Below are 23,601 nucleotides of genomic sequence, written 5' to 3'. Positions count from 1 at the left end.
TTTTAACAGAATTTTTAAAAATCAGGTGTAGGGTGTTTTTGGGGTTTTTTGTTTGTGTTTTTTCTTTTTACATGAACATGATGCTCTTCACAAAAAGGATAATTCAATCATTATTAACTATTCTCTGTGTTCACTTTTTGTTCTGCATTGTTCTGTTTTCTGTGGGTTTTGTAAACGTGTGCCATATTTGTGTATATATGTGTTCATTGTTTAATGAGCAGTATTAGTGCATATATACAGATATATGTATATATTTTTCTGCTCTCGGGGCCATGTCCTGCATCTGATATGCTCATTTAACTAAACTTAATGAGCATTGTATATTTATGCCATTTCAAGCATGGTACGTTGTCCTTGTGGAGGCCGTTTTGAATTTGGAACAGTATCCTTGCCAAGGACATTAGTTAGCTGTAACTGATGAAGAAGTCAGCTGGCTAAATGTACTTTTACCTCTTGGTGCCACTGTGAACAGGACCTTTTTGCTCTATGCTTTTCCTCTTTTGCATTTAACTTTCCAGTTACCACTGATGAGACCAAAACCATACATTTCATGCTGATCAATATAATTTAGCTATTACAGCATGAATTCACTGCAGTTCTACAAGTTTCACTTAATTTCTATTGGTATTTTTCACTATATAAACAAAGCAGTTCCAATATAAAACCTATTTTTTAATAGAAACCCCAATCTCTTTCTCAAAACAATTAAAAAAAAAAAAAAAAAGATTGCAGTGAAATCCATGCTTTACTGTTGTATATTTTCGTTAAAAGGTTATGGACATTTTTCTCTCTGTATCTAAGTTATGATGTCATTGCTGGATGGAATGGTTAATATTAGCATCATTTGTTGAAGTTCTCCAGTAAAATCTTTATTAGACTTCTAGTCTTTTCTAACTAATCAGGTATGCAGGTGACACATCATATCTTTAAGGTGTGTCACCAGATATTTATTGCTTTCTATGAAAATTTAGGGCTTTGGAATCCAGTCTCATTGAAATATCTTTATGTTGGTAACAAACCCATCTGTCTTTATCTTCTTTTATGACAAGGTTTAATATGGTTTCATGACTTACTGATTTTTACGTTCAGATATACAGGAATGTTCAATATTGTGCTTCTCATAAAATAGACAAAGCTGAAGTGAGTCTACATTTAAATTAGACATGCTGATATTTTAGCTCTCTAATAGAGCAGTTCTTTGGGCTGTTGTGATGTATGGAGTAAGCTCACCAGCAATTCTTTAATCAAGACTAGTACCCCTGTTTGTAAGTATGTCCCTGTCTGCATTTTTAGGGCTATGAAATCTCATAATTGTATCTTAATGTCTTTCTTCCAAAGCCTACTAAAGTCACTGTTCCCAATGACTTCAGTTTCTGGATCAGGCCCTTCTTTAGCTGTAAAATAGTGCAAATATTTTTGGTGTGGATGTATTTGTGGCCATCTGAAATGCATCCTGGACACTTACATTTCCATGAAAGATGGGTAAACGAAAAGACAGAAGTGTGATGATTTCTGTATTTTTAAGGCCTTTCTCTTCCTCTTTTGAAATGTTTAAAATGTGTGTGTCTTTTAGTATTTCATGAATCATCAGATCTTTCTAAATGTGCTTTTTATGAACTGTATATAAAAGAAAGGAACTGAATACATATTTTCATCCTTTACTATTTCCATTTCTGCTATTTACTAACCCATTGTATAGCATCTCAGTAGATTTAATGAGGAATTATCTAAAACATTCACAAAAAAACTTTTGGGAAATAACATAAACACATCATGATACAGAAAGTGTGAAAAAGCCTACAGAGCTGATAAGGAAACTCTTAATGTTTTTAATCTGTGACTGGAGAAAAATGCCTTTTGCTACTTTAATTATGCTTAATATGAGCTACAGCAGAGGTCAGGACTGGGATATAGCTTTATCACTGTACTTTGAGCTAGCAGTCACATTGCTGCTGAAGCACATGGACTGATTGGAACAGTTCTCTAGGTTGAGCATAATTCATGTCAGAAAAGAAAATAGAAATCCAATTGTGCAGAATAAGAAAATAAGGGGGAAACACTCTGTGAAGTGTAGCTTTTGTGTAGAAGAAATAACTCACTAGAACATAGCCAAGAAACCTGACATGTTCTGGAAACCCACTGAATCAGTGACCTACTAAACCATGTCTGTCTGTGTAATGCGTCAGGTAGTGCACAAAGCTGTTAGTAATGCTCCATGAATTGGTTTGTAAAAATTACAAAGACAGATAGCATTTCTCTAAATCCTATAAGAAAATAGCAATTAAATCCCCTATCTGTTCCAAAAAACTCAATCACCTGCTCTGTTTCCTGAGAACCATTTAACAGGAGGCTCTCTGTTACATCTTCTCTGTCTGACCTTGTCCTGAAGGTAAAGAGCTGAGAGGAGGAGGAGCAGAAGGAAGCTTCTGTCAGCTTGGAAGTGTAGAAACAGTGGGACCTTTGCAAGGAAGAGAATGAACATATGGAGATGATAGGAGACGAGGATTTTTAGATGCATCCTACTGCTGGCCTATTGTATCTTAATGCAATATGTAGATATCGCTGATTCCTCCAGCTCTGTGTGCAAATGGGAGTTCAGCAACATGCTTACATCTCTTAAACTTCATTCTTCAATTTTGGGGAAGACTAAGAAATAAGTAGTGGAAGAATTCATAGTTGTTGAAACTTCTCCAACCAACAATAACCTAAGACACCAAGTTTATCTGAATAACAAACTTAAGATATGAGTTACCTGGCTATTTTCAAGACTTGGCGTAGAAATTTCATAGTAAATCAGCTTTATCATGAAGTAAACCAAACTGATGATTGGTTGATAAATTTTTCTGTCTCCAATCAATGATCTATTATTTAGTTTAATGGGAACAGAGGAAAAACTCAGTGAGAAAACTCAGAGAATGTGGGTACTGAAAAATATCTGTGCAGGAGCTAATTTGTACTTGGTGAAGTTCATTAGGCTGCCTGCATGGTAGCTGTGCCAGAGAACATGACTGGCCCTCACAGAGCTGCACAATGGCTCTGTAACATGGCTCAGTCCCCCCACTCTGACCATTTTGTTCTCAGGCCAGGATAGCCCAAGTCAGTCCTGCTGTGAGAGAACTGGGGTTGTTAAGGCCAGCCAGACTTCATGTGGAACCTATGTGGCTGTTCCACCGTAATCCTCTCCTTCTCAGGACAGTCTGCAGAAACACAGAGCTGCACCCAGACTGACCAGCTGGGGCTGTGCATAGGGCACATTGTGAAGATCTCAAATTGATCATGGAAGTAGGAGAAGAGAGAGAGACTCTTCTAATCTTTGACCCGTACCATTGTTTGTGTTTTTTTCCAAAGGTAAGCCACAGCTGTCCTCTCACCAGCTGTTCTTTGCGATAACCATTACCATTTGAAGTTCCTCTTGACCTTAAAGAAGGTCAAAGTTTTCTTGGCATCCACTATACAGAGATAAATTATAAGTGAAATCAGCTAGTAAACTAATTGTATAAACTTATGTCCTCAGCACTCCTGGATATAAATTGTTTTAGGACTTTTCTCATCCTGCCAGATTACAGTTTGAAAGCAACTCTACAAATCTCAACTCAGCCAGCTGGCCAAGTGTTCTAGTACCCTCTGCCCCATTCTTCTTGATATCTTACTTTTTTTTCCATGGGTTTGGAAATTTTACTTGTTCCCCACTTTTGAGTAGAGAGGTTTGATTATTGTCTTTGCAGGATTTGCTGTGTGATGCAACATGTTTCTGCCTGTGCACAACTAGAGGACTACTGATTTGTTCTTTGCCCAATACTTTTGACTCACGCTATTAACCATTCATACTTTCCCATTAAATAGACATCCTGAGGAAGAAAACAGTTCATTACCGTATAAATGGAGACAGCTTCTGTTTACAAATAATTGTCAATAACATCTTCATGGACATGTTACCGAATTCCTCAAACTTTATGGAGCAAGTTGACATTGGGTAATATGATGCAAAGTGAGGTAACTCAAAACCTTTTAGCCAGGAAAGAAGGACTTCCTGGTCACCTGGGTTGGTCAATGGGATGCTAAGGAGAGTTTCCTTTAAAAGACTGGAAAAGCCTCAATCTTACATTTTGCCGTAAGTGTTTTGACAGCTTTGCTTTTATCAAGAAAATTTTTCCCAATGTTTTTCAAATCAGAAATACAAAATATGGAACACTACCTGTAAAAAATATTTGATTGATTTGTTCTTTGACTCTTAATCTTACTTTTTCAGATTAAGGAGAAAAAAGTTCTCCACTGAGTAACTGGACTAGATGCAGTTAAAAGTGTCTTATGTATCCGGTACTCATTTTGAGCACCCCCAGTGCTTATCTTGGGATTCTTACTAGTCTTGGTTTTTGACAGCACTGTGTAGAGATTAGTAGTTTACCGAGCGTCAAAATGTGCTGAAATGTTTCACTGAAGTATGCTGGGTCCTGAGCAGATGGGGCTGAAAATGCTTGCATGTAGTTTTTTTCACTGAGGACATTGCTGATGTCAACAGAAGGCTTTCCTATCTCTCAGGCAGTCATAACCCAGTTAAGCAGGCCTGTGTTGATAAGAGTCACACAGTTCACAGACTGGAGGGCAGGGTACACCTTGTGACATGAGGGAAACACATTGGTTTTGCGGCTGAGTCAAAAGGAAGCGTAGGAAAATACTTTTTTTTTTGTTGAGATTTGCTCTCAGCAGGTAATTTATAGCAGCACTTTCAGTCCTCATATTAAGCAGATGTAGATTCTCTGGGATAGGTATTTTTAATGCTCTTACATCAGGAGCTGATTAGGACTAGGCATTAGATTCCAAAGGAAAATTAGCACTGGCTACTCTGTGAGAGGAAATCTCCGAGCCCTTTACACCACCATTGCCAGCTAATAGCTAAAATGTTAAGAACTGGAAAATATGAACAGGCCTAAAATATAGCATGAGTCAAGTCTCAAAGCTCCAACAGATGCAGCAGTGAGCATTGTCTGATACTGACACAGGATCCCTATAGACTCAAGACCTGAATAATTCAGTGAAGACTGGCATATGAATTTTTATGTACAATAGCTCCTCTTTGCCTTTTGTGGTTGAAATGGTCACTGAACTTCATTTCTTGGTTATAGGTTCATAGAATGTAAAAGGACTTAAGTGATCAGCCAGCCCACTCCCTGCCCCCAGTAGTTTATTTCCTTACAGCAACTGGAGATGATGGAGAAATAAGATAGTCTGTATTTAATAATTTTATTAATCATTTTGGTGGTGGTCTCAGAAGAAACACTGAAAGTATAATCTGTGTCTATTCTCTAAGTGTCTGCTACACAAATGACAACCAGTCCTTTCACTCTGCAGCTCAACTGAAACTTCTTGAGATGTAAAAAACACTGAGAACAGGCTTCTTTCAATGCAAGTTTTAAATTTGTATGTGTTTATTTATCTAAGTAAAAGAGAGCATGTCTTTCTTGCCTTGTTTTTGTAGTAGGTGACATTAACCACAAAATCAGTAACGGCATCTTTGAAACTTTTAACCTTCAGCAGGGCATTTCAGAAAGAAACAAACATTTACTTGTCACAGAAGTTCCTTAATAGAAGGAAGGATTGAATGCTGTCTGCTAGTTTTCATCTTTTAACGCAGTGTAAAAAGAAGTCATTTTATGATTGTCATGACATTAGGGAATAGCATTATAAACCCTCCAAAATACTTCAAAAGATTAAGTATAGAAGGAACAAATCTAGCTCTGGCACAGTTTCTTGGTCTTAAGTAGATAAGAGCTCCTTTGAATTTTAAATGTGTGTATGTAAGCCATATGTATTCTGCTTAGCTCTTTCCTGGCATAATCCTCAAAAACTTCACTCCTGGAGGATGCAGGAGGACGATTCAGCCATTTTAAGTCACACGGATCACTAGATTCTGTACTGATGTTAGTGCAAGACAGATTGTGTGAGCATTGCTGGTGCCAGAAAGAACTGTTGTCTCACATGAAGTTGAGGGAGTTCGCTCACATCGAATAGTCGTTATCCAGCTTGCAGAATGCTTGCAGGATCTGGCGCTCTATTCACACATTCTGCCAAATGAAGAGGCATCATAAAACTCTTCACAGGATGTTGGAAATATTAGAATAGGATCATAAATCAGATATTTGTGTTGTTCTGGAAAGGCTGTCCGAACAATTTCTTCTGTATTTAGGAAACCTGTCCTCACATGTTCATCACACAGCATTCTGTTCTATATTCCTCTTCTCACTGCCTAGCTTATATAAATTGCCAGGAAGATTTTGCTTTGGACTTCTACAAAATAGTTTGTTTAGAGTAAGACCGTAATTTTTGTTATAATTTTTTTTTTTAGATCGTTTCCCATCTGCAGTTAGCCTGCTCTGGCTGTCCCCCTCTCCCCCCAGCCATCTCTTCTTTTAATTGAGCTTTCTACTGAAATGACAGACCCTTCTATTCATGGCTCAAACACATTGCAAGATCTTGCACTCCTCTGCTGAAAGATGTACTAAGGACTATAGTGACCATCCTAGTAAATGAGAAAATGGCACAGTATCCTTTCATTCCGTTTCTGCTTTCTGACACAGTGAGGCCAGCACTAACTGTGCCTGTCAAAGTGCCTTTGGGTACGCTTGCTTCCACCCACTGGAGGTCAGCACATTTCTTCATAGTAAGTAGGGAGAAGCACTCTGGGCTTGTATGAAAGGGAAATGTTGTTCAGTGTTGCCAGGGAAGGCGTGTTTGCTCTGTTTTGTACCTGATGTCATCTCAAGACTCGAGAAAATAGCAAATTGCACATTCTTCCACTTGATTGAGACAAAGAATAGTAGTGAGTTTTCAAAAACATCTGTGTTGTAAAGAGAAATTATTACTGGTGTTGAGCTTTAAGTAGCAACCAACTGAAAAACACAAAATCAAATGCTTTCCAAGTACATTTCCAAGTACACAGTTGTCTCATTTTTAAAGTTCAGGGGAAAGTAACTCCTTTCCACTGAAGAGTCAGGTTGAGAATCAGGCAGAAGCAATCAGAGAGGATGATAGATTAGCAAACCCTGCTGGAGACAAAACGTAGTATCCAGTAGTTTTCCAGATGGTCAGAATTTCACGCACAGATTTAATGTTCAAAAGGACCCTGATGACTCTGTTGCCTCACAATCTGAATCACACAGGCAGTGAAATGAAAGGCCAGACCCCCACAGGGAAAATGAGCAAATCTTGAGATCTGGAAATGCTGGTAGAAACTAGTGAGCTACAAAGCGGGGTCGTCTTGTTCAACTACTTTCATGAAGTCCCACAAATATTATTGGGTTTTAAGCTGTCTTCATATTATAAATGTCACAGTAAAAACATAGCAACAAAGGATTATTTGGCTTTACTGTTATTTAATCAATTAAGAACTGGAATGCAGCTTTGGAAATGATTTATTCTCTGCTTTGGCAGAGAACTGATAAAAGTAATCTGCACAGAACACTGAAAAAAAACTGTATCAATTTCTTCCTTTTCCCTACAAAAAACAATCTCACAAGCACAATTTAGAATTCACAAAAATTTTCTTGCAAGTTTTTTGTCAAAGGCCATAATGAGATGGCATCTATAATTGTTGTTATATGGGTGTAAGTTCTCTGGAGGAAAATTTGAGTAGCTTCGTTGGCGCTTTTTATATTAGATGTAAACTAAACAAGTTCACCATCAGCAGAAGAATGAGAAGTACAAGGTTTAAACCCAGATTTTGAATACAGCCATTGTTGCTGTCTGTTTAAACAAAAATTTGCCAATGCTAAGGGAAGACAAAAAAAATGTCTCCACTCCTGCTTCTGAAAAGAAGGCGGCAACAACTGATATTATTACAATCAGAAAAAAAGGTGTTTCTGTCAAATAAGGAATCAAGAACACATTCCTCACTAAATCTCTCCATCAAATGGTTAGCCTGTGTACTACTGTTACTAACCCCTTGCTCTGTAATCTCTCTGTATATATGTCTAATTTATCAGTTTCTTATAGATTGTCAGCAGCCTGCTGCCTCCATACCGCCACACGGCTCACAACTAGCCAGGGGGCCAGATTGCCAGACTGTCAGGTAAACTTAACTAACTCTCTTCTCTTTGCACATAGCTGCATGCAGGTCTGCAACCCCCTCCTCTTCCTTATACAAAAGCTCTTTGCTACACTTTGTCACTAACAGGAAACTTCTAACAACTTGAGGAATGGTGATAATTTCTGCAGTGACAGTACAAATGTGAATGACAACATTCATGCACTTAGATCCATATGAAAATATAGAAAAGAATTTTAAGTTGCATCGTATAGTCCTTATTTGGTCTTTTAATGTGGTTTTTGATGATGTCAAATAGTAATGATTTCATTTTGTTGCTTGATAGATTTAATTAAATGGGGGACTTTTCATTTTAGGGGTAGGTGTAGGCTTCCATTTTGTAAGGTGGCATTTTAAAGGCATTTGTGAGCCCTTCCTTGTCCTCTGACAATCTCTCCTGGTATGACACGTATGCTTTCAGTCACAATGAGGCAGATTAAAGCTCTGCCAAGCCCTGAAGTCACCCATTTTAAGAGAGAGATATGCTTGGTTTTGAAGTCGCTAACATTACTCTTGCAGTAATGTGACCTCCCAGTGGCATTTCACCCAGAATTAAACAATAGCTTGTTAAGACTAGTAATTCACACAGATGTTTTGTGCATCCTGTAGTATGTCTAATTGTGTTCAAACTAGTTAATATGCCTGACCACAATACAGATTCCCACTGAACTTCAACATCAAATACTGAGAGATTTCTCTCATCCATTATCTATACTGAATTTTAAGTGGGGCTTGTGTAGCTCTGGATTTTCTAGTAATTGTGATTCCAGCACATAAGCTTTGGTGAACCTCACGGGATAAGCTATGAACAGATTCAAGCCAAATGAAACTCCAGGACACATCGAGTCAATTTATTTTGCTATACATCTGTCTTTTTGCTTAAATCTGCATATTTCAACTTGAACCTGATCTGGAGAGTCTGTGACAACTTTTGTTAAGAGACTTTCTAAGTAAACTGATGCAACAACACATGCAAGTCTCACTTTGCCTTCTATGCATCACCTCAATAACTAGTTCCAGGAGTATGGGGCAAGCAACCAAATCTAGGTGTAACCTGAAAATTACTGTATGCTGTTCACCCTTCCTAGCATCTCTAGCTACCTGCCTGATGGACTATATTGGACAAGACTAAAATATTTCCATCATCCAGTACTAAAAAAAGCATGTCTGTCTTTGGATTGCATTCAGGTTTATATCGAATTCAGTGACAACCTCATTTTCTTATCAGAGGCCAAACTCTAAACCCAAGTTACCTATTAATAAAAGCAAAAACAAACTCCCCAAAACAGATATTGCAGATGAAATTAATATGATTTTTTTCATAAGAAGTAATCCTTTCATTTCATATAAAATAGGTTATAAATTAAAAGTAACATAAAATATTATTGCATGCAAAATGGTTGCATTCTGAAAATATCACTGGTCTGATTATATTTGCCATTGCTGTATTTTTACAGTTACAGTCAATGACAGATAATATTGCATGCAAATGGCATCTTTAAGACAGGCAACAGCATACTTCCTAACACCAAAGGGCTTTGCATGCTACTTTCCAAATGATTTTAGAAATACATGATTAGCGTTTTGAGTGCCAAGGATAAAAAATAGCTGCTTAAAACCAGACATTAATACTAACACAAAAAAAGACACAGACTGTATTCAGCAACTGAATTAATAGATCCCCAAATGGTACCAGCCTCTAAAGAGAGGTTTACAAAAATGTCTGTTTAAGCCAGATGTTTTAAAAGCTGCGCATATTCCATGGGGGGAATATAACAGTGTTCTTCCTTGTCCTTAGTTAACAGTCAACAGCTTCAGGTTCTTCCATTTCTTTCTCTTGCTTTGTGTTATTCATCTCACCTGCCATCCCTCTACTGCCCGTGACTGTCAATATGCCTGATAGCTCAGCTTCAGGACCTGCTGCCACAATTACTTATACTGCCATAAAAAGCACACTGAATGCCATGTGTCACTTGCTGATTCTGATACAATTTTTGTTTATATACTGCTGTGGTAATCTGCATTAATGAACTGAATATACTGTGTTTCTGAAGAGAGGATGGTATAACAGAGTTCTAGGAAAAGAATCAAGATTTACAGGAGCTGCAAGTGATGGGTGTATATATGTTGCTACAAAAGTGCCTGTTGACCTTGTAATTTTTTTTTCCTCCTTCTGACAACCCTAATATTTGTTACTGGTTGAAAGGGGAATGGTGAGACAAAGTTTTATATTTCTTCTATACATAGAAATGTGCTTGTATTTCAAAGAGAGAAGCAACACAGAATTATCATGAAAACTAATGTAGTTCTAAACACAGTGCTTCCTAATCTGAATATAGTCTGGGATAGTTTGTATTGCAGTATTTGCAGTCAGGGCTGAATTTGTACTGAAGTCATGACACCAGTGTTATGGTTGTGCACATTTGCATAGAGGAGAATCTTACATGTCTCAAAGAGGTCCTCTTTCAGGCCATTGCTGTATGTAACTAGTCTTAATTATGGCCATTTCCTCACCAGTCCTCTCCCTCAGAGCATGAACATCTTGTATTGCTTATTTTTGAAGGTGGGAAGGAAACACCAAAAGACAAACACATCTCTGCTAATGAGCAAGAAAAATGTCTGTTGAGTTTCTGTTCCTTTCTGACAATTACAGATGTCTTTCAAAAAAATAAATGGGGCAGCAAGGGAGCAGAGCAAGGCAATTTTTGTAGGGTAACATGATCACCTCCTTCTTTGTCTTCCCCAAAAGTAATGTTAAAGTGCTAATTAGCTTTCACTTCTCTAGAGGACTTAAAACTAGTGCTTCTCCTAAGCCTATCTTGAAAACTTAGGAGGTGTTGAAGCCAGGAGCTGGCTCTTGATCAGTGGATAAGTTTGAGGGTAAATGCAGACTTTTTGGGTGTAGCTGCAGTCACTCCTGACACAGACTCACTTGAGTGGAGCAGGCAAAGATCTCACTCAGATCTTTCTTTAGATGCTGTATCTCCATCTGTACGTGGGAGGATATGGCAGAAGAAAAGGATAGTTACAGCCTTGGAAAAATTACTTGGAGAAGACCGGTTTGGTGTTTTTAAACAAGTCCAACTACTAAGCTTCAAGAAAATATTTTAGATTAAGTATTTATGCCTAGGTGCTTAGGGCTAGACTAAATCTATACATAAATTGAGGATTCAGTCCATAACACTATACACTTTGAAGCTGACCTACTCAGCTAAGCACAAAACAAAGCCTGTGAGGTCCTGAGCTTCTATAACCCGCTCTCACCATCCATTTTGCAATCAAAACACTCATCTTCAGGAGCATTAATGTGAAACAGAATCTAACTTAAGTCTGTTTTCTTCAAATAAGACCAGAGGACTATAGCTCCCGCTGATTTATAATGCCTGTGGTTACAGTCTCCTAGGCTTCTCTAACTTGAAAATGTGGACATTGCCACTTACTTTTCTAATGGTGATGGTGCATTCTTATTTCTGTCTTCAAGCAAGCGCAGTGTCACTTCTTTGTTTCCCTAAGTAAATGCTGTATGTGGAACTACGGGCATTTTCTGCACTGCTGGCATTTCCGGAGTCAGATTTTCAAATACCTCTGGCATTTCAAATTGATTCATTTCCAGCAATAGACTAATTGCATTCCTTCAGCCAACACTCCAATAGCCTGTGCTGGAGAGATAATGTGTAATAGCCCAGTTTCTAAAGAAGGGAAATGGAAAAGGCAAATTTTCTTGAAGACAGGGTTATAAATGATTGTCCATCATATATCACATTGTTGAGCTTGGAGTAACTTCAAGACTTTAGAACATTTGAAGCATTAGGAAAAAAAATATCTTCCTAGACACAGAAGAAGAAAAGAACCTTTTTTTTCTTTTAATAAATTGCATTTACTTGCATTCTGTTTTCATATCTTGTTTTGCCACATGCTTTACTGGGAAGTTTAATGGCTGTCATTTAGCTTGATGTGGAAAGTTGAGCTGAAGTTCACTCTCTAAAACAGGACAGGCTAAGGCTGAGGGAATCATACAGGTCTCACTTAAGCTGTGTCCATATTGCCCACTGCAGTGTAGCATACACTACTGAACTATCTTTAAATAAGCAAACCTGATTATCTGAAGCTTTACTAGCAAGAGCACCCTGGAATCAAGAAGTGGGGTATGTTTGTATTAGCTGTCCGTTATCTTTGTGCTGCCGCTGCTAGGCTGCTACACCAGCCCCACATGATTTGCTGAGAGAGGCGTAATGGGTGGATGCTGTTATCAGACAAATTGTATGTGAAAAATAAATGACAAAAGTATATGACAGAATTGAAGAGGATTCAAACAGCATAAAAGGAAAGAAAACAAAACACCCCCTGACACACCTTTTGGAAGTGTTAATTACAAAATATGTAATGGCTGTGTTGCCTGATGAAGGTTACACCATATTTGTAGGATTGTACGAGTAATTAGGTCACATTCAGTAAGAGATCACACTTTCACAAAGTTATGAGACCTGATTTCCAGACTGGCACTGTCTTTTATTTCAATCAGTTACATACAGAAAATCTTGAATGCTCTCATAAAGATGGCACCTATATTTTGTCCTTCAAATTCACTCTCCCGTTTTGGCCATGCATTTGTTTCTCCACACAGCATTTTTCATGCAAACAGCGATTGTGTACATGAACTGGCAAGCAGGATATCTGTGTCACTCCGTGTATGCATCCAGGTGTCACTGAATGTGTGCGCTGAGGATTTTCTTTATGTATACTGTGTAGCTGAGGATACAGATTTAGAGATGAGGTTTCAGCCCCCTTTTGTTTCCAGCCCTGTACCTTTTACATGCACATAACAAGTTTGCCATGTATTTTAAGCACATTTTCTCTTTTCTTTTTGATTTTCAGTCCTAATGCTCTTCCAGAAGAGCAGCCACATTCCAGCTCTCAGTGTGCCCCTCTCAACTGTCTCTCTAAGCCTCCTCCTTACCCCTAATCTTCATACACAACGTAAGAGAAAATGCAGAGTGGAGTTCGTGCAACAAAGGTTGGGGTTGTTCCCAGCAAGCGGGTAGACAATCCTGCTTTGTTGCTGTATTGACAAACCTGGATTCATACCTCCTGCTCCAGCGACTGAGGGAAGGTTGAGAAGAAGAACACAAAGCACAGAGCCCAACCTACCAAGAAGACTTTTTATGGTTCCTCTGATTGTATTCAAACTTTGCTATCACAACTAAAGTGTAGTGAAATTTAACATCTTGACAAAAATGTTCCTCCCAGCTGCTTGGCTTTAGCTCTGAAGTAATGAGAGACTTAAGCCAATGTTAAAAAAAGTGTGTTACAAAAATCCTGCCCTCACATCCTCTAAGTTCAGCCATAGGAACCAGTTTAAATTTCCTTCTGTCATTAAGGGTGTGATGTTTATTTCTTACTTTATTTGCACCAGATTTTTGTGTTTATAAAATGCAGTCTCTTTTTTTTTCTTTTTCTGAGAATTGTATTTAACTGATATTATTTTTAAAAATAAGAGGAATAGCTTAAGTGAGGAATAACTGTGTTAATATTAAAAAGAGGCTTGTTGCATTGGCCAGCATATGGCCAATTTTTATTGCACAAAAGTGTTGGAAATGGGTTGAATTGAAATGTTAGCAATGACTGTATATTTTGCTGTTGCACTGATATTGTTTATGCTCTTGTTTCTTTAATTCCTATTACAGTAGCTTCTGGTTTTGTTCTAGTTCTTCACTGAAAGATAATTTTTAAGCCTAAGAAGGAGATGAAAGGATGATGTATTCAGTCGTTTTCAGTTGTTTGCTTGCATTGTAATTATTTTGTTACATTTCAGACAAGTAGATGAATTGGTGCTGTTTTGGGGGGTTACTTTCTATTTGGTATCTGAGAAAGAAAATCTAAAGTAAGTAAGATGCTGTGTGCTAATTAAAACATTCTTTCCTCCCGCTCCCATATTCAGGGTACTAGCTTGAGGCCTTACCTTGAAAGGCTAGTATGAATGGCGAAGTCATATGCATTTCGTGTGAGGTATTCTGTGGTGAAAGGATTTGTGCAAGAAGGGTTAACTGTGTGGATCAAAGTTAGTAGGACTTTGTTGAATATTGTAGTGCATTTTTTCCTTGCCAAAAATCAACAGACACAGAACCTTAGCTCATGTCAGTTTATGACAAATACTCAGGTGATCTACAGTACGCAGACTCTATTGCAACAGTGCACAGTGTTCCTAGTTAAAGATTCTTTCCTGTAAAAGCTGAGTATGTCTGGGTTTCTTCTTAAAAAGTAGTGAGTTTCAGAACAAAATCAAGGATAGATATATTTATTTTGCACAGTACCTGACAGCAAGGCCAGTGGCTAAGTAGGGCTAAGTGTCGATGGGCTTCCCATTTGGTCATCAGCTAGAAAATTAAGTCTGCAGTACTGCCTACCTGCCTACTTATTAGTAACTAGCAGACTCCTTGCTTTGTCAGGTGGCCTTAATTAATTTACAGAAGAGAAGCTTAGGTATTTCCACTTCCTTATTCCTTCTCTGCAGCACACGTTTGACCTGCAGGTGGGAAACACAGTACAGCCTAAGGTACAGAGTATCTGGGGAAAAAAACACACTGCTGCAGGTGTGGTTGGAATAATTCTCTCACATTCTGCCTGAATCTGAGAAAATGAAGTCCGTCTTCTGTTAGTAACAGTGCTTACCAAATGTTACAATATACAAAACATCAGCAAAGGAAAGAATTGGTGACCACTCAGTGTGCCTAACAAATCATTAGTACCATAGGACCAGTAACGAAGGTGCTGTAAATACAAATACTCTATGTCATCACCAATGTATGTCGTGTAACCTTGGCAAAGCAGCTATTGTAACAGAACATTCAGAGGTGGACAAAAGAGGAACAAATTGACATCCAATTCTGGTCAGATCAAACAGACAACACCTGGCAGTGTTTTGACTTCGGTTTCCATGCAGTTTGCATGACTCTTCTCATATACATTTACATTGCTATTCAGTATCATACTTAACCTATGTGTTGTCTTGTCATAAAAAAGTCAAGTGAAACCTTGTTCAGCTTTATCATGTCTGACACTGAGATTAGCTGCTATTTTGATTTTATTTTAAAAAAAATAATAGTCTGAGGCAAATGCTGCCTTCAAAAAGCATCTCAAAATTCCTGACCTTGTCAGACTAGTGTATGAATATTGTACAGTGGCCACATCTGTGTCCAACAAAGACAGCTACTGTAGATTGTTAAAAAGAAAAAGAAATTGCATTGCACTTTGAATATAGTTACTGCAGGCTGCACTTGAAATATTTTTTCCTATTTTCATACCCAACTCAAATGCATTTTCTCTGAATTTAAGTTAAATTAAAAAGAAATTCAGTGAAATACATTTCCTTTCTATATGGATACAAATTTATTTGGAAAAATCCTGTATTGGAACAGTTGTTTAGAAACGTATTTGTTTCCAGTTGTGATTTGCAGAGCGATTTTAGGAATTGAAGCATTGTACTGGTATGTTCGTGTGGATCAAGAGTTATGGAACAGCATCCAATGATACAGAAATTGTGGCCCCATTTTATAGAAATAAGTGGGTTTATTAGATTTTTTTATTCTCTTAAGCTTTAAGTTTTTCATGTCTAAGTTTTCAATTTACATTTTTTTATACGTAATAATACTTAAGTGTTGGAAATGTAAGAGAACTGGAAACAAACCAACTTTAACGTACAAATGGCTGTAGTTATTGTATTGTCAGGTATAAAACTGTAGGTCCCTGGGACAACTTTTGTCAGTTAACCAGTACAAAATAAAATACATATCTTGAATGTGAGATGATAAACTCTTCTTTATTATATAATGATTGATAGCATACAACTTTGTGAGAGATTTTGTAGGAGATATTTACGTGCAGATGAACAGAAACAAAAGCCAGGTTTTTGAAGGGTTGCAAAATATTATATTTTGCCCATTTACAATTAATTTATGATGTATTGAAATCTATTCTGATTTTTAAAGATAAAAAAAATTATACATATATTTGTAATGGTTGAGTATACTCAGAAACGCTGAAATGTGTCCTACGCAATAGGGAAGCAATTTAAATCCTCCTCTGACTTTTGTATCTGAAATGCAGCTTTTGTTCTCTATGATGGCCTTGAATTTTCTTTGTGTTTGGAATAGACTGTTCAGTTCTGAGGCATTTTGGTTTGGGTTTTATTTTTGGATGTAGTGAAAAAGTATACCTTGCTCAGTGAAATGTTCCACTTCTGGAAATCCTGTTTATAGGAAATGTGTGGGGAAAAAGGAAAAGAAAAAAAAATTAAATAGGAGAAAGAGATGGATGAGTAAGTACTTTGTAAAATGTAATAGTATGGAAAATATATTTTCTATCAGTCAGAAGATAAACAGAAGAAAATATTGCTGTTTTTCATGCTTATTGTATAAAAGTTTCTGCCTTTTAAAGGAAGACAATAGTGATATTCTTTCTGATTGATCTGATTGACAGACTGGCATCTCTGTGCTTTCTCCATCCACATTTTTCACAGTAAATTAATGTAGTCATAGTTATACATTATAGAATGAAACTGTAATTAACGCTGCAGGTTTTAATGCCAAGATGACTTTCAGTTTCTCTTTAAAAAAAATTGTGACGTTTTTTAAACCATTTGACATATCTAAGTGTGAACAGAAAGGAGCTTATGTTATGAAATATAACCTCACTTACAAAATATGACCTCACCTATAAAGGTGCTCACGATAGTTATGTTGGAAATACTTAAATAAGCTGCTAGTAAAATATGGCCCAGTCCTTATCACACTGGGAAGAACACCCCTGAGTCTGGGCCCTATTTTGATACCAACCTTATCATTCAGCGTGCAATGCCAAAGTCAGTAGTTGTGCTACCAATTCCACTATAGCTGGATTAATCATCATCATAAGGTATGATATCAGCCCTTCTGAGGTCTGTTCCTTTCTTGGTGGAAGATGCCTATTCACTGAGGTTACAGTAAATTTCTTTCTTTTGTACTTCAGAAATCTTCAAGTGAAAATGGCAGGCGTTGATGTTTTACATTTGAAGTATGATAATTGCTATAGTTACCTCTTTAAAAACTCCAGTCATCACTTTTCTTCAGTTTTCCTTTGCTGTGTGTGCAGTGAGTCTGAAAGGGATATACAACATTCAGGCTTTTTTAGCCATTAAGATTTTTATTTTTTTTTTTAAGTATAATTAAGCATCCTGCGGAAAAGAAACTAAAAAGCAATTGCCTTTCGCCTTCAGGCACAAATGCATCTTAATATGCAATGTAAAATGCATGCATGAGATTTCTAACATCGTGTAGCTTTTCCATATCTATAACTAAGCTAGAAAATTCTTATTTCTTGATAGATTTGCATATTCTTCCTGCTAGAAAGGCAAGAAAATAATTACAGAGAGTCTGTATCTTTCATTTGGAGGTGTGTGGTTTAAATTGTCATTAGTTTTTAATCTGTTTGCTGTGGAGTTCTTGAAAATCCCCTATGTGAAATCTAATGGCAACCAAGAGAAAACTGTCAAAAGGTAAAGGAAAAATCCTGTATTCTATGACTGGAGTTAATGTGCAGACAGACCCTGGGTGACAGGGCTTTGTGTTTCAAAAATGTCTTTCTACTAAGCTCTGTATTTGTTTTGATTATCATCATGATTTGCTGTAGAAGACATTGGAGAAAAGTGTATGTTTTTTCTCAGTATTAGTAATCCGAGTTGAACAGTTTTTATTGAGTGTATGGTTATTTCAAAAATATTTTGGAAATCAGTTGATTTCCAAGTGGTTGATAAAATTTTCAAGTAGACTGACTTGCTCGCCGAGTTGTTATTTTATCAGCTGCGAAGAAGAAATAAGAGTAATCTAGCTTTTTCTTCCCCTCCTGTTCACAGATACGGCTATGTGTGCTATGCCAGTGGATAAATTAAGTCCATTTTATGAGTTATTGCCCTATTGATTTTCTGCCCTGCGGTTTGACTGTTAAAGGATTAACTTGATCCTTTGTAAACAATTAAAAAAAACCCAACTGATGTTTTGTGACTTTTGTAACCTATTGAATGTTTCCATTTGCATGATGTTCTGTATCTAACAAATCATACAGATTGCTGTGTTCCTTTGAAAAGAATTTTAACTTTGGTGGAGTTTGTGACAAACACAAATTTGTATACTGTATGTTTACTGCTGTAATAACTCAGCTACTCCTATGTTGAATTGATATTATGTTGTCCTGCCTTCTTGGGGTTAAATGATAGAGTGTTTCTAGGTGGTGAAGAATATAAAAGTATATCTGTTTATTTGCTAAAGACTGAATATTGGAAACTCTTCTTGTTGCTACTTTATGCTAAAAGCAAAAAAGAAAAAAAAAAGTTAATTAATTCTTGTTTCCAAAAATGCATCATTTGTTTTTCAAATTGAAGTAATTCCCATGTTAACTCTTCGTTGTCCTTGTAGACAATCCTAGATTAATGCCTTGTGAGGGATTCATAAAGTCTGTGCTTGTACATGTGTAATATGATCATGCAGTCAAATGGTTGGGAAAAACACTCTAGTGCTGAAGAAAATAATTAAAAGAAGACAATATACTGATTCTTACATCTTTATGTTCCAATTAAAATTACAGTGTAATGCATAACTGTTCCAGTGAATAAACTGGCCATTTTTGTTCATTTAATGCCATGCTGTCTTGTCTACTTCTATTTACATCAGTTTGCAGTGTGTTGCCTTAGCTAATACTTTTTCATTTATTTCGTTCTTAAAGATCCATAATGGTAAGTTTAAAAGGTATCAGACAAGAAATTAATGGAAATCAACATTAAATGAAAAGGGAATCAGAGCAAAAGTGCTTCCTCTGTGTTCCAAGATTGAAGCAGAAACTAAAATTCTGGCTCTCCACATAGTGTTTCCAACAGATTTGAGTAACATCTGAAATGCTGTGACATCTGCATACAGTCTTCTCAGTACAGAAATGCATTGTAAGATGCAAATCTCAAGCCCCAGGGGATGTGAAAGCAAAGAAAGAACTGAAGTCAGCATAAAATTGGTTTGGGAGGGCTGTGTACAGGACAGTGTACCATACTATCCTACCTGCTTTTTAAAGTGAGAAATATCCTTTTCCTTTGTAGAAGAGCCTTGTTCTCAGCTCACGGGAGTCCAAATCCTGCCCCAGCAGCCAGTCCTGCCCTGCTCTGAGAGCTTGGCCCCAGCAGGCAGGTAGCTGCTGCAGTTCGTCTGGTGAACCTCGCTGCTATGCAGGGTCTTTGAGGGGTAGCAAATGTCCTGCTTTTAGGAACAGGCCAGGAAAAGGGAAGAGCCTGGAGGAAGGACTGCACCTCCAAGCCCACTGGGGTGTTTGACTCAGTGGGAACTATTGGAGGGCTGGATTTGGTTTTGGGTGGCTGGAGAGGTGCTTTGGACAGTAACAGGTGACAGAAATGCAGTTCAAGAGCTGATACTTGTCTAGAAGTGCCTCCTACTTCTCTCTTTTCTTCCTTTTTCTCTTCTAGGAGAGGGAGGTCACCCACCTTATCTCTGTTTATTGCAGAAGTGCCTTTGGCAACAGCATTCCATGATCATTTTAGCAGAAGTATGACTGCTCCTGATAGAATTTTCTTACATTGGGTGTTCCTCCCCTTTGATTTTAGATTAAAAGAGTTTCTAAGAGTTAAAAAAAAAAAGGGGGGGGGGGGGAGAGGTGGGACCAGACTTCTCCTCCTCAGTGTATTTGTTTTGATATCAGTTTCGCAGAGGATTGCTCCTTGTATGAACATTCTCATAGCAGAGTTGATTTGAGAAATTTCTAATCCATGTTGTTCCTTTCCCTTCCTCTGTATCACCCCTTCAGCTGGTCCTGTGCAGCTCTCTGAGAGGCAGTGGTATGAGTAAGGTCACTGAAATAGTCTGGGCAAAAAAAAAAACCTCCAAAACTACATGTTTTGTTTCCAAATGAAATGTCTGTGTAATAACTCCCCAGAGGAGCACCATTACCCCTTGTTCTGGAGCAGGAGGTAATTTCTGACAAAGAACTATTGTTTTTCCTAGAAAATATACCAGATGAAAATAGGAAATATTCCAAAACTAAAGTTTACAGTGACTGCCACTACAAGTCTTTTTTTTTTCAGGATATCACCCTTGATAAATGCTGCAATGACACTTAGAGAAATACAGAGCACTCCAAGTTATATCTAAAGGCAGCAGGCACCATGGTTTTAACTCTCTTAACACCACAAAGCATTGACAGGCCACTGGCAAATCAGGTTGAGCACAAGAAATCACTACGTAATTTTCAGCAATGTTGAAACCTAGATTTCATGAGACCAATAGCAAGAACAGAAGTACTAATTATGAAGTGGGCCATGTCAAAGGACCCGACATCCACATCTAGCAGCCTGTGAATGACAAATGTATAAAAGATTTTATATATAGAACAAAATGAAGGAAAATTGAGCTAAAATAGATAATAATAATTATGTGCATCCTGGGAAAAATACTTGGAATAAAGCCAACTTTCATCTATCTGTGTATGCTAAAGGCATAAGCACAACTGCTTTCCTCTCAGTGGAAGGTCTGACTGATTGCCTGCATGAAAGAAGAAAGCCCTAACTTTGCACAAAAATAAGGCTCAATACTACAGCTGACAACTCAGCAGAAGCTTAATAACCCAGTAAAAAATACTGACCTTTACAAAAATGATTCCTTCTTGACTAGACCAGTATATTAGAAAACACACATTTCACCCATTATTTATAAATTCCCTTGTATCGTATTGGAGATACCTAACTTCAGGAATGTGGTAGGTGGTTTTAGAAAAAATGTTTAAATTATTGTTATAATAATACATGATTGAGAAAATGTTATTTATGGAAAAGCTCCAAATGGGGGGGGGGGGGGAAGAAGTCCTTTCATCTCTCTTAAGTGAGTTACCAGGAAACTCTGGAAATAATTAGCAATACAGTTTATAGTATCATAGAATACCAGGTTGGAAGGGACCTCAAGGTTCATCTGGTCCAACCTTTCTTGGCAAAGCGTGACACAGACTAGATGTCCAAGCACCCTGTCCAGCTGAATCTTAAAAGTGTCCAGTACTGGGGAGTCCACCACTTCCCTAGGGAGATTATCCCAATGTCTGAGTGTTCTCATTGTGACAGAATTTCCTTTTGTGTCAAGTCAGAATCTCCCCAGGAGTCTTCTCCATGTGACTCCTTTAAAATTAATTCGTATGATTCCCTACCTGGGGAGGGCTGCCAACTTTTTATTAGTGTTGATTAAACTTTCTCAATTAAATTGATTTTTGCTATTTGATGCTGGCATATTGGTTAAGGCATTAAAACAAGCCATCTACTCACATTAGGAATATAATACGGAAAGCTATGTGACTACAGAACTGCTTTGAAGATCAAAATCTGAATGCAGAGGATGTGGGCCCAATATTTTGTTACCCTTCACAGAGATGGGAAAGGGCTATAATCACAGGTGAAAAAGAGCTACTGTTTTCACAGCACACAGGTCTTCTTCTATCCCCTATACATGACTAAATGTCAGAAACCTCTCCTAGAGATAGAAAATGTCTGTAAACTTAGATGGCTCAATGCTGAGCCACCCAAGGTAGCTCTTTCTACAGTGATAGTTTGTTAAAGCTGTAAGATGAAGCAGCAGCTGTCCTTTGTAGGTATATGGATGCTACCATCGGGCCCTAGACCAGAATCAGGTAGGGTTTCACTCATATCATCCACAGGTGGCTGTAAAACTTGTTTTGACCTGAATGAATGGACCTGCCATTCAGTTCATTCCTTTGAAATTGGATTTAAAGAGATCCCTGGGTTGGAGCAAAGCACCAAGGACTTCAGTGGGCTCCATCTGGATGTTGGGCATTTATCTGTGTGGAGCGGATGATGGGACTCTGGGCATAGCAGAGAGTATCTCATGCAATGTGAAGATGTGAATGATGAGTGCTTTCGTGATCAGCTTCAGCCATCCAAAATGTTAAATTAGAACTTATATAAATGCACTGTATACAAATACCAGCAATCTCAAAGTCCTACCTTACTCAAAACCAGAATGCCTCTGTGAAGCAATTACTGCTTTCAAAGGTTTTTGTTATCTAAGCCAAATGCAGAGTAGCTCTTTTTGTCTTCAAAGCACTCTATGCATATTAATTCCTTCCCAAAACATCTTTGCAAAATGGGTACTGTTATCTCTCACCTACAGATAGACAAATTGAGACTGTATGATGGGAAAACATCAACACTCAACAAAGTGAACCAAGTTTCTTTACATGTAACCCTTCACCTCTCCACATACAGCCGCCCTGCACTCATACCAAAGTGGTTTTAAATGTGATAGACAAGTACTCTGAGCAAGGTGAGGTTTTTTGTGGTACATGTGGTACATACCCCACTCCAGAACCTGCATTGCTCAAGTGCTAGAGTTCGTGCAGAGCTCGTTCCCTGTTTCTGCAGTGTTTGGTATTAATAGATCCTTGCTATAAATAGCGGTACTTTAACATCCACTTTCCGGTTTTAATTTCCTTAGACCTGTGCCCTCCTTCTGACTGTCTGTAAACCAAAAAGGCACTTTGACTCACTAGACCCAAGAAGAAAACATTGCCTAAGCATGGGAAAACTTTTCTTCCCCCAGCAGTGTTAGCCCAGTAAAATATAGATATTCTTTTTCTGGTAGAGAACTTGGGATTTCCTTTAAAATGACTGCATCCTTTTAAAGCTTGTGTTAAGAATCATGAATATAAATCTGTGACAGAGGCCAAATTAAGATTCTGGAATTTCTGAAGTTTCAGACTCCTCATCTATGCGGTTATGCTTAGTACTATTTATGCTTGAATAAAAAAGCACAGCACACTTCGTAATGGTAAACTTACAGCCATTTGCAGTGCATAAAGCTTCAGATGTGTACTGTAAAGCTTACTGGAAGTATTGAGTTCCATTAGTGTTAGATCTCTGGAGGTAAAAATACATTTTTAGAAATATGAATGGAATGCTATTTTTGAGATTCGGGACACAAGAACAAGTGGAATAGGGGTAGCATTTATATCCTTTTCACAGCCTTTGCTCCAAATAATCACATTTCATCCCAGAAATATCCAAGGGAGTCTGTGGAATGTGGAACAGAATGAAAGAAAACAAGTGTGGATGAAGCTAGTCTGCAAATACAGCAACAGCTTTGAAGTTGCTCTGTTTTAAGTCATTATAAATTATTGAGAAGCATACTGAAACTCCTGTGCATGTACCATATACCTCATTAGAAGCAATATTAAGTACCTGACAGCTTGGTTTTTATAATAAGGAAAAGAAACAAAGTTAAGAGAATACTGCAATATTAAGATTGGTATTCCAGAGCTGGAAGTAATAGTTATGCTTTACTTTTCACATGTTTTGCCAGCCAATTGCTCTCCAGGTTTTGATTTGTTAAGGAGAGAACCAAACTGTTTGGGTAAGCATTCACAGAGAGACAGTGGTTAATATTTAATGTATACAGCACCTTAGCAGTACAGGGCTCTTTAAACAAAGTACAATT

The 23,601-nt window shown here is 37.6% G+C and overlaps 1 protein-coding gene across 8 annotated transcripts in view; it reads left to right on the top strand.

The window, feature by feature from the left end:
* BICD1 (BICD cargo adaptor 1) overlaps window positions 1–18,745 on the top strand; it is a 171,336-nt gene extending 152,591 nt beyond the window's left edge. For 3 of the 8 annotated variants that reach the window (XM_062616530.1, XM_062616531.1, XM_062616532.1), the window contains one exon: window positions 12,956–18,745. In XM_062616530.1, the coding sequence (XP_062472514.1) occupies window positions 12,956–13,122 (167 nt within the window). In that variant the 3' untranslated portion in view covers window positions 13,123–18,745. Of the gene's footprint in view, window positions 1–7,237; window positions 7,250–7,979; window positions 8,066–12,955 lie in introns of all 8 variants that reach the window. The other 5 variants (XM_062616538.1, XM_062616540.1, XM_062616533.1 and 2 more) reach the window with 5 other exon arrangements.
* The last annotated feature ends 4,856 nt before the right edge of the window (window positions 18,746–23,601 follow it).

This window comes from Pezoporus occidentalis, unplaced genomic scaffold (assembly GCF_034315485.1).
Source record: "Pezoporus occidentalis ecotype Australia unplaced genomic scaffold, CSIRO_AGI_Poc_V1 ctg19, whole genome shotgun sequence".
NCBI lineage: Eukaryota > Metazoa > Chordata > Aves > Psittaciformes > Psittacidae > Pezoporus > Pezoporus occidentalis.
This window is presented reverse-complemented; position numbering and strand designations above follow the sequence as displayed.